General features: G+C 38.5%; 2 protein-coding genes across 2 annotated transcripts in view; one reads left to right on the forward strand and one right to left on the reverse strand.

Moving 5' to 3' along the window:
- cacna2d3a (calcium channel, voltage-dependent, alpha 2/delta subunit 3a) overlaps nt 1–10,062 on the reverse strand; it is a 112,758-nt gene that overhangs the window by 20,562 nt on the left and 82,134 nt on the right. The window lies entirely within an intron of this gene.
- On the forward strand, nt 666–7,563 carry lrtm1 (leucine rich repeats and transmembrane domains 1). Its single transcript, XM_008413827.1, has 4 exons — nt 666–1,219; nt 3,447–3,831; nt 4,642–4,847; nt 6,098–7,563. The coding sequence occupies exons 1-4, from the start codon at nt 1,213–1,215 to the stop codon at nt 6,631–6,633; spliced, it is 1,134 nt and encodes a 377-aa protein (XP_008412049.1). The 5' UTR covers nt 666–1,212; the 3' UTR covers nt 6,634–7,563.

Raw genomic sequence — 10,062 nt, forward strand, 5'->3', positions numbered from 1 at the left:
GTGTGCAGATTATTCTCTACATGTTTATACACATTTTAAAACTACTGGAAAGCTCAATGTTCAAGTCTAATATGTCCTCTTGTATTCAATTTGTAAGTTGCTTTTACAGATGGGAAAACAAGCAAATAGTAGACCCACAATAAGAACAGAACAGGATGTTGTCAAACAGAAGGGCAAATACCCAGAAACCAGAGTGAGCTAGCAAGCATCAAAACAGCTTAATATCAACAAGGATTCGTGCAGTAACATCAGCCTAACAGTCAATCTTTTAATGAGCAATGAAAGGAAAAAAAAATAAAATAAATCCAAGCAAATTTATTGCAGCTTCCCAATGTCGAACTGTATGTGTGCACCAACATGTGCATTTGTGCAAGCTGCGTTGCTGTGCTGAGGGCGTGTTCTGCCAGCCCCTCTGCCCACGGCTTATGCATAATATTATCAAAGCGTGCCACAGCAATAGGCATTGTGTATTTAAGTGCATGAGTATTTTTATTGCCTCGCTGCATTCCCGATCTAATTTTGTCTTGTTCAGTTCTTGCCAGAGTAACAGGAGGTGAAACATGGATGTTGGTGAATGTGTTTGTGCTATGATTTAGGAGGCACAGCTGTCCAGAGGGAGATGACACACCATCATATACACCAATGCAACTGGGGATAGAGGAGGAGGGGTGAGGGGTGAAGAGTGAGCAAAACAGAGAGAAAGACAGACAGGGCCAAATGTTGATTTGGTGTCAATAGAACAACAAATTCTAGTCATGAGAAATGGCAACGTACTAAGAACGGCAAACACTAGGAACAAAAACATTCAGGAAGCCATGTGAGGATTTGGGAGATAGTAAGAGAGCAACAAAAGGAGAGATAGAGAGCAAGAGAGATAGACAAGAAGAGAGAGAGGGAGAGAGAGGAAGAGCTCCGAACTCGAGTGATTTCCAGACTGGCTGGCAGTGAGCTAGCGCTCTGATCTGCCTGCTCTGATGGGGTTTCATGCCCTCGCAGGCACTGCTGGGAAACCTGAGGGCAACGCTGGTTTCTGCCGCTTTTCTTTTTGCTCTCCAATTGCCACCCATTGATCAGACCAACCGAATGAGAGCCGGGACCAGACGATCTCAACCTCAATGACGACAAATGGATCCTACACCAGTGAGACTCACTGCAATACCAAAAGGGAGCTAAAAGAACCCTGAACACAACACGGCCCAGAACCTGGCAGAAATGAGAGGTAGGATCTCCATCGCTGGTGTTTTGTGAGTGTAATTTCTATGTGGGTGTGCAAGGGTTATGAGGCATTAATCAGGATTTGTAACTTAAATTAATTATTATAATCACTTTTCTACACTAACTGCTTCATATCAGGTGAGCGTTTATTCTTTTTACACGTTGCAATTAGTGTGATATTGACAGTTGAGGTTATTCACAGTTGCAACTGATATGGGTAATGTGGGCATGTCATTACGAACTTCTTGTTATCGGCTTTATCATGAAGGGACACAACAGCAAAAAGCCAGTCCTTTGCATTGACCTCATTTCATAGCTCCTGTTATAATGCCCATCTCGGCTCGTGCCATGTCTATATGAACACTCGAGAGTTTGTTTTTCAACTAATGCACAAAAAAAAAAGCTCATGTAATTACATTTCTTTATGTACATGCTATGAAGACCAAATGACCCAAATGACCTAAAAGATTCCCAGTCAACACAAGAAGCTAACTTCTTGTGTTGAACTTGACAGGAAATCTGCAACACTTGCTAGGGGAATTAAGAGAAATGTAAAAGTACCGGTACTTGTAACATATTTCTTCAAGCTCAAAGAAGAGTTGTGGTTTCTGTGGCCCCGAGTGCTTCAAAGAGCAGACTGTGAAGTAAATAGGTGTCATTTAATCCATTCATTCCCAAGCTGGGGGTCACGACCCCAAGAGTGTATGTAGATCATTTCTGGAGGCTGCTAAATGGTGGTAGAAATGAATAAAAATTCATGCCACAATGAAATCACTTTTTTTGACACTGAGGAGGGGTTTATATGTTATAGTGCTTGTGCACGTGATTTTATATGCAAATTTAAAAGCATGTTTGCTGATAACCCACACACTCCGCTCACGCAGCAAATGAAAAAAAGAGACACAAACAAAGCAAACTTTGCCGTCTATCAGGAGACCTGACCACGGATTATTCCAACTGAGTACACAGTTTTGAGGGGTCAGTAAAGGGTCACAAACAGAATCACGACCGCTGGGTTACAAATGAAATGGGTGTGAGAAAGAGAACTTGTTTCATAATGTGTGAGTAGAAAAAGTATTGACTTCTGACTAGCTTTACAGTGGTTTCATAAGAACGGACGAGTCAATGGCAATCCTGCTGGCCTATACAGAAAGAACAGAGACATATTTGAGAAAACACCATGAATCCCCACTTACAAAACATTTATAGGAATTAGTAGGAGGAAACATTTATCAAAATGATTTAGTAATTTGATAAATAATAATAAACATGGCACAGTTTTTCTACCTATGCAACAGCTATGATGCAACTTATGAGCAAGCTACACTCATAGACTTGGGTACGAGCTTCATTTCATTGAGCCTCCAGCTAGTCAAGCCAATGCTATAAATAATGCTGTTATGTTCCAGAAGGAATGGACATGTGAAGTTATCTCAAAGGGAATCAGACACCCAGTATGTGCTGCGTATAGATTTGTGTGTGGGCGAGGGGTTATGAAGCTTTGGTGAAGTTACCAGGGGTCACTTTATAAGGGGGCGGGAGGGGAGGTGTTATTGCTAAGAACTGGTGGTGCGCATTAGTTATAAGTTTAATTTAAAAGCAAAATCATCTGGATAAAAGCAAAGTAAAGTAGGAATAAAATAAATGTGAGAGTGACCATGGACATGGGAAACTTTGAAACGATGTGGTTAATTACGCATGCCAGTACGTGGGAGCAATGAAATTGAAACTATCAACTAAATTGGTAACACTTTATTTGAATGGGTGTGCATAAGACTGACATGACATTGTCATAAACATGACATAACACTTGTCATGAACATGAAGAAGTCTTTATGAATGTTTATGACAGTTGTCATGAAGTGTCATTCGGTAAACAATGACAATTTTAATGCAAAGTTGCTCTAAAAGTTGCATTAAAAGTCCATTAAAAGTGCCAACTTTGCATGATTTTGTAAATTATGATAATCTAATGCAAAGTTTGAATTTTTAATGGACTTTCAATACAACTTTTTGAGCAACTTTGCATTAAAAGTGTCATTATTTACTGAATGAAACGTTTATGAATGAAATGTCATAAACATTCATAAAGACTTTTTTATGTTCATGACAGATGTCATGTCAGTCTTATGCACACCCCTTCAAATAAAGTGTTACCATTAAATTCAAATTAGATCAATGTAGTATGCACTCACGTGGCATTGCAATGTCTCGTTCCTGTGTCTCCACAGTGATTTTGGTGTGTGCACTCCTCTCCTCCCTGCCTTTGTCACATGCCTGTCCAAAGGAGTGCAGCTGCAACAGCAACACTAAAGTGGTGGACTGTCGGGGTCGAGGCCTCTATGACATCCCTCGGAGACTACAACCAGACACACAGGAACTGTATCTTCAAGATAACCGTATCAGGGGACTCGGATCGGTGGCTTTCAAGGAAATACCTCATGTGCGCATTCTCGATCTGTCTAATAACTCTATAACATTTATTTCACCAACTGCTCTACAAGGTCTGAGGACTCTGCAGCGCCTCAGCCTGGCATACAACGGCATCAGAGACCTTGACAAACGGCTGCTTGGGCCTATTCGCTCACTTTCCCATCTTGACCTCTCACACAACAGGTTAAGTATAGATGCTTGAAAATGTCACACCATCACGAGCATCATTGAAAAACTGAAGAATAAAAAGGAAAAGCAATTGCAATAATTTAACCTAAATAAAATTTTACCTCAATTTTATTTAGGTTATTTAGATTACATTAGGTTTTAGTGACTAAAAACCTACTCAATTAATTCCAAAGAACTACGTGAAATAATTACACATTTCTTCAAGAGGAATTTCAAGATCATTGAGAATAATAAGAGATTCAAGCGTCTGGAAATTAATCTTTTAAAGCCTTTTTCGAACATGCAAGACAAAAGGGACAAAGGCCTTCCAAACTCTGGGAATATTTTTGAACATGAAGTGATTAGAAACACAAGCCTTTGCAATAAAAAGGTTAATTCACACTTGATTCTAGATACATAATACAAAGCTGCACAAGATGCAACAGTTAGCCAGAGAGCTTGCAAAGCTAAATGTAGCAAGAGATGTGCAGTACAGTCTTTTCAATAAAGTATAAAAATAAACAATATTACCATTGTGACAAGAGGATTGCGTAAAAACAAAATAAAAAGCTCTGTATAGATCTAAGCTGTTTTTTTAAATTATTCCAAATTTAAAAAATTTGGAATAATTTTTTTAATTATTCCAAATTTCTAATATAAATAGAAATATTTATATTAAGGGATTTTTTTAACACTTACACAATTTGAGGTAGCAGTGAAAGATGAGAGCAAGAGTCAACTTTGAGTTCAACATGAATTTCAGTTTACCAGAGATTACCACAAAAGCTTCCTTTAATCTGATTCTCTTACTATGTCTCTTGTTAGTCTGTGGGGTTTGCCGGGAGTCATGGGGGACAGTCTGAAAAACCTCAGCTACCTGGGCTTAGCAAACAACAAACTAACAAGATTGGATCGCTCGCTGTTGGACACCATGACCCACCTGGACAGCATAACACTACGAAACAACCCCTGGAGGTGTGACTGCCAGCTTATTGGCCTCAAACTCTGGCTGGAGACCTACCTCTTTAAAGGTTAGACGATTAGGAACTTTATTCACACAGGAATCCAGATTACCAGGGAGATATCTGCCACTGGTTCAATGTTATTATATCACAAGTTTCCCATGATGGAATTTCTGTCAAATCAAGTCAAATTTTTAATATGGCACTTCTGTCCTCCCTCATTTTGTTACTGATCCTCACATTGAGTGGCTATAGCAAAAATCCACAGTAAATGTCTGAAAGGCAGCAAAATAATGACTTTTATCAGTGTCTCAGCTGCTGAGGGCGTTTCCCCAGGTGGTTTGAACTCTAGACACTGAGGAGTCTATTTTATTATTCTAGACTATTTAATAGTCTTTTTACACAAAGATATTCCAGCAACGGTTGGGTAGAAATAACATGCAAACACAGAGAAATACAACTTCTCTTACCTGAAAATATACAAAATATGTATCATTTGAATATAAGTTATGTTCTCTTATTGTAGATCATTCTCTTCTGCTCCCTTTGAATCTTGCTTTTATTAGTGGGCTGCGTTGAAAAGCACAAACTAGAGATTTGTTTTTTACCCTTTATTTTTTTTTGTTATGTGTAGCATGCTAATAATACATACTAGCACGTATTATGTAAGTAAATATAATATTTACAGCTGAATGCTCCTCGTTTAGGTCCTTCATGCATGAAGGAGAATCTCCAGTAAATTCTCTGGTTTGTTAAGTCAGATAAAGCAACCCGTATAATTTCCCATGCTAGACCAAACGCAGCAGGCATTGGATAACAAAATTACCACTCTGCAGTGAAGCCAAGGCATTCATGGAGTTAGATAGTCCGCCTACATGCCCATGATACTCTGACATAAATGTTTTCTTGCCAGATGAAAATTCTAATTAGTGCAAAACAACACAATGGACCCAGATTTAAGTAAGCATACAGACACAAAGCTAGTGGATAATTAAGTTGACAGAATTGGAAGTGTGTGCCAAAGGACACTGGATTTGAAAAGAAACTAGAGGCAAACTGATGAACTCCTGATTTGATTCCTTTCGTGGAAGAACCAATTTCTTTGGGTCTTGTGATCCAGAAGAGAGAACTCTTTAGATGTCACACATTTAACATGTTAAAGATGTTTCTTAACACAGAGGAAGCTGGTCTTCAACATAAATTCTACAATCATCATTAAAGGGAAATTGTGTGACATTTCCTGAGTAGAAATGACAACTTAACACATTCTTTCATGCCTTTATCTTGATTTTCTTCACCTGTTTCTCCTTACTCTCAAGGTGGAGTTGTGGATGAAGTTCTCTGCACTCAACCAGAAGGAATGAAGGACAAAGACTTGCAAAAAATTCCTTATCAGCTGTTCCATGCCTGTATGACCACAAGCTACCATTACCTGTTTGCCAACATACACCATCTAGAGTCTGAGAAGCTACTGAGAGGCCACGTCCATGGCAACCATGCCCATCCCTCCAGCCACTCTCTCCATGTCCCCATGGCGATAGGTGAGGGTTTTGGTGTTGGAGGTGGAGGTGGAGCGGGAGGAGGAGGGGCAGGAGGCATGGCAGAGTGTGAAACTAAGCAGAAGCATCGGCCTGTCAACCTGCGCCATGCCATTGCCACAGTGATCATCACAGGTGTAGTGTGTGGGATTGTGTGTCTGATGATGCTGGCTGCAGCAGTGTATGGATGTGCCTATGCGGCAATCATGGCCAAATATCAGCGCGAGTTGAAGAAGAATGAGGAGCTGGCTGCAGCACAGGGGGCCGATCATGCTACTGCAGATGAAAAGGAACCACTGGAAAATGCTATTGCCTAAGAGGTGGTAAAGTTTTCCCTGGACTCTATAAGCCTCTTCCCTTTAACCTAATTATCTCTGGATGCCATGTTTGGGTTTGTACATGTGTGCAAAGAGTGAGAATTTTTTTGAATTTTTGCATAAATGTACCTAACATTTGAGACTCGGGTAGCTACATTTCACAGGTATTTGACTATGCACTGATAAGAAGAGTATCTTCCACTTTAAGCAGATTTCAGAAGCTGAATTCAACAATATAAATTTTGTTTTATCTAAAAAAAAAAGAAAAAAAAAGAAAAAAAGCATATCAATGACAGAAGAAATCAAATATATATTTATAAGTGTGTACTTGTAGGTATTTGTAATGTAACACTTTGGTATTTTTAGAATGAATTATAGATTTTATCAGGTTTTTTTGTTACTGCTCATCATTTTGAGTTTGTTTTTGACTCATAGTGAACCATATTAGGCAGCTGTTGTCAGTCATGTCCTCATCTATTTGTATCAGTGATGTGCATTTAAAAGAAAAGATGAGCCTGTGACTTAACTTGTGCTTGAGAGAGTATGTGTGTCTTTGTACATGTGTTTACAGAAAGATGTGTCAGATTACAGAAATGTTTAAGTGTCTGTGCCTAGCAATGCTAAAAAGGTTTGGTGAAGGAAATATATTTTTGAAAGGATACTTTCCTGTCAAAATGGGGAATTCATTGAAGCAATAATGAAACAAACTAAAATGAAAAGAACTTAGACTAAGCCTTTTTGTATGTATTTTATGGGTTCATAGATCAAAATAATAATAAAAAAAACAGCTGCACAAATGATGTTTACACATGCAAGTACAATATTTCCAATCAGTCTTGTTTGTAACATATTACCAGTTACACAATGTTAAACATTTCCTTCAGTATGTACTATATATAATAAAGGAAAACATTGTTCCTGATTACTTTATGAACACTGGCTATCAATTTCAAAAGGTCTGTGTCCGTAAGAGTGAAAAGGAACTATAATAGACCGAGAAATCCAAGAACTTCCAGCCAGTATCCATTATAGTCTGGTAGGATGTTGTCATGGTACACCAACATTGAACTGTGTGTAAATGAAAATTTAAATTGAAAGTTTTTTATATGATTATTATGGTTGTATTAACATTATCAACAACTTTGGTTTATTTACATTTTCATGCGGATAAAAACAGAAGTAAAATTAAGAATAAACACTAAGGAGTAATTTTAACGTAGGTATGTTTATTGTATAAACTATGATAAAGTTTCATTATTTTGCACTTTATGAAGTTACATTGGGAATAAAACTATCTGATATTAGCTGGTTGATTAGTCTGGCTTTTCACTCAGGCATTTAGCTAGTTAAAAAAAAAAAAACAGCCCACAAATGGAGTTTCAAAGCGGAACTGTTAAAAAAGGTTAGCTGAAATTTTTGAAAAGGTTCTCTGACGTTATTGATGGTATTTGTTCTTTTACGTTTAGTAGAAATATAACAATAGCAAGCAAACAAGCAAGTCAGATGTACATTATCTGTTTATGGTTACTTTATTATAACAACTCATACTAAATTGTTAAGATAAGGTAAGGTGATTTTATTTATATAGTACATTTTCAGCAACAAGGCAATTCAAAATGCGTTGGTAGTGAATATTAGCAGTCTGCAATTTCACAGTAATTGGTGGCATCCATTAGTTTCCATGTTCTTTACAGTCAGACAATTTCTTTTAAGTGTTTAAAATGTAATTGTTTAAATCATTGGGGTAGCTCGACACTAGTAGGGCCATGCTACCTTTGTTGAAATGCCTAATTTGTGTGATGCAAAAGTATTCCAAATTATTATTTTTTTTACTTTTCCGCACATATAACGCAACATCCTTTTCAGTTTAACTGTAACAGACAAATATATAGCACACATTCATATTCATTAAATTAAGACATTATTATAGGTCATTAATCTAACAAAAAAACATGTTAGAAAACAATATAAGTTAGATTTTTTTTACTTTCAATGTATCTAGTGTGTTTTGTGCATACTGACTTGTTTAGAGAGAAGATTCATGTAATTAACAGCATTTTAACTCACTGTGTGTTTACTCGGTGTAGTAGAGCAGCACATTGAGGCACACAGATGCCATCGGTGTTCATGCCTGACCTGAGTCGTACGGTTCTGTGTATTTCACGGTAGCAGCTTCGCTGCACGTGGCCTGGGATGTGACCACAAACACTGACGCACACACAAACTGACATGCTGGCGTAAACGAGTATGTACGCACACGCACGGCGACATTGTTACTCCAGTGATGTCTGCAGGGCCAGTGGCATGTGACGTCACTTGCCTGTCCTGTTAAGTTAGCGTGTTGGCGTATTCACAAGTCTGCAGCTCAGTGGAGCGCAGGGCAGTGAAAACTGGCCCTAACCGGCTTATGCTAAATTTGCATTCTTGCCTACATCTCGCCCCCTATCTGATAGTCTTATATAAAATCCTCCTTACAGACATACACAGATAGGACAAGCGTGATCATCATTACTGCACATCAGCACCCACTGCAACAATAGGTTCCTCCTAAATCCTTCTGACTGATTAGTCATTTGTTTTGCTGCTCAGAAGGATTTGAGTAAATGCTATTATGCTGAATGAACAACGATGAAATGAGCAGGGTCAAATTATTCTGTGGGCTGGTGCAAACCGTGGGCTGCTTGTGCATCACTCTGCTCAAACCCTAATGCATAGTCATGCACAAACACATACTGGGTGTGTACGCAGTGGCACTACACAGACTCTCCCATCTTTGTCCTTCTGCTCCAGTGGTTTCCCCCAGGCAAAGACTACCCACAATGCACTGCTTTCAAGTCAACGTATCCAGGCACCGTGAAATAATTTTCTCTTTCTCTGCCCTTTTACTCCTTCTCTTATTTTATCTTTGAATTTCATAAAGATCATCCTCCTCTTTCGTTCCATCATCATGTCTTTCCACTTTTAAGATACATTCTTGCAGTTCTACTTGACCTCAGATGTTAACAGCACACACACAGATATCATTTGAAGATGCATTATGGATACAAGCCAAAATTAATCCTGTGTTCTGATACCTTCCCTATGGTTTGAGCAATAGAAAGTAAAACAAATTCAAATTTGTAAGTCACTGTAAGTTCCAGATTTTTCAATTTGAAAATTTTTTTGAAGCATAGGACTTTAACCTCCATATTTTTCGCAACACCTTTTTGGAAACACGGTACGAACACACGAAAAAAAAATTATGGGAAGACATGGAGTCAGAAGATTTTACTCTGCGGCCGAAGTCTTGGAGTTCGTCACCGCTCAAAATGGCCAGAATGAAGAAGAGAGGTATTCTTCAGATGCTGATACCGCAGACAGTGACGAGGAAGCGGACTTCTTTGAAGGGATCGATCAACTTCATGAGATGTAAGTGGGCTCTCTCTCTCT

The sequence above is a fragment of the Poecilia reticulata genome, linkage group LG7, assembly GCF_000633615.1.
Source record: "Poecilia reticulata strain Guanapo linkage group LG7, Guppy_female_1.0+MT, whole genome shotgun sequence".
NCBI classification, from domain to species: domain Eukaryota; kingdom Metazoa; phylum Chordata; class Actinopteri; order Cyprinodontiformes; family Poeciliidae; genus Poecilia; species Poecilia reticulata.

Bases quoted from the DNA above. Each gene is read 5' to 3' on its own strand.
- lrtm1 (XM_008413827.1), top strand. The intron at 3,832-4,641 runs GTTAAGTATAGA...GTCTCTTGTTAG, and splicing joins CTTGACCTCTCACACAACAG to TCTGTGGGGTTTGCCGGGAG. The intron at 4,848-6,097 runs GTTAGACGATTA...CTTACTCTCAAG, and splicing joins GGAGACCTACCTCTTTAAAG to GTGGAGTTGTGGATGAAGTT.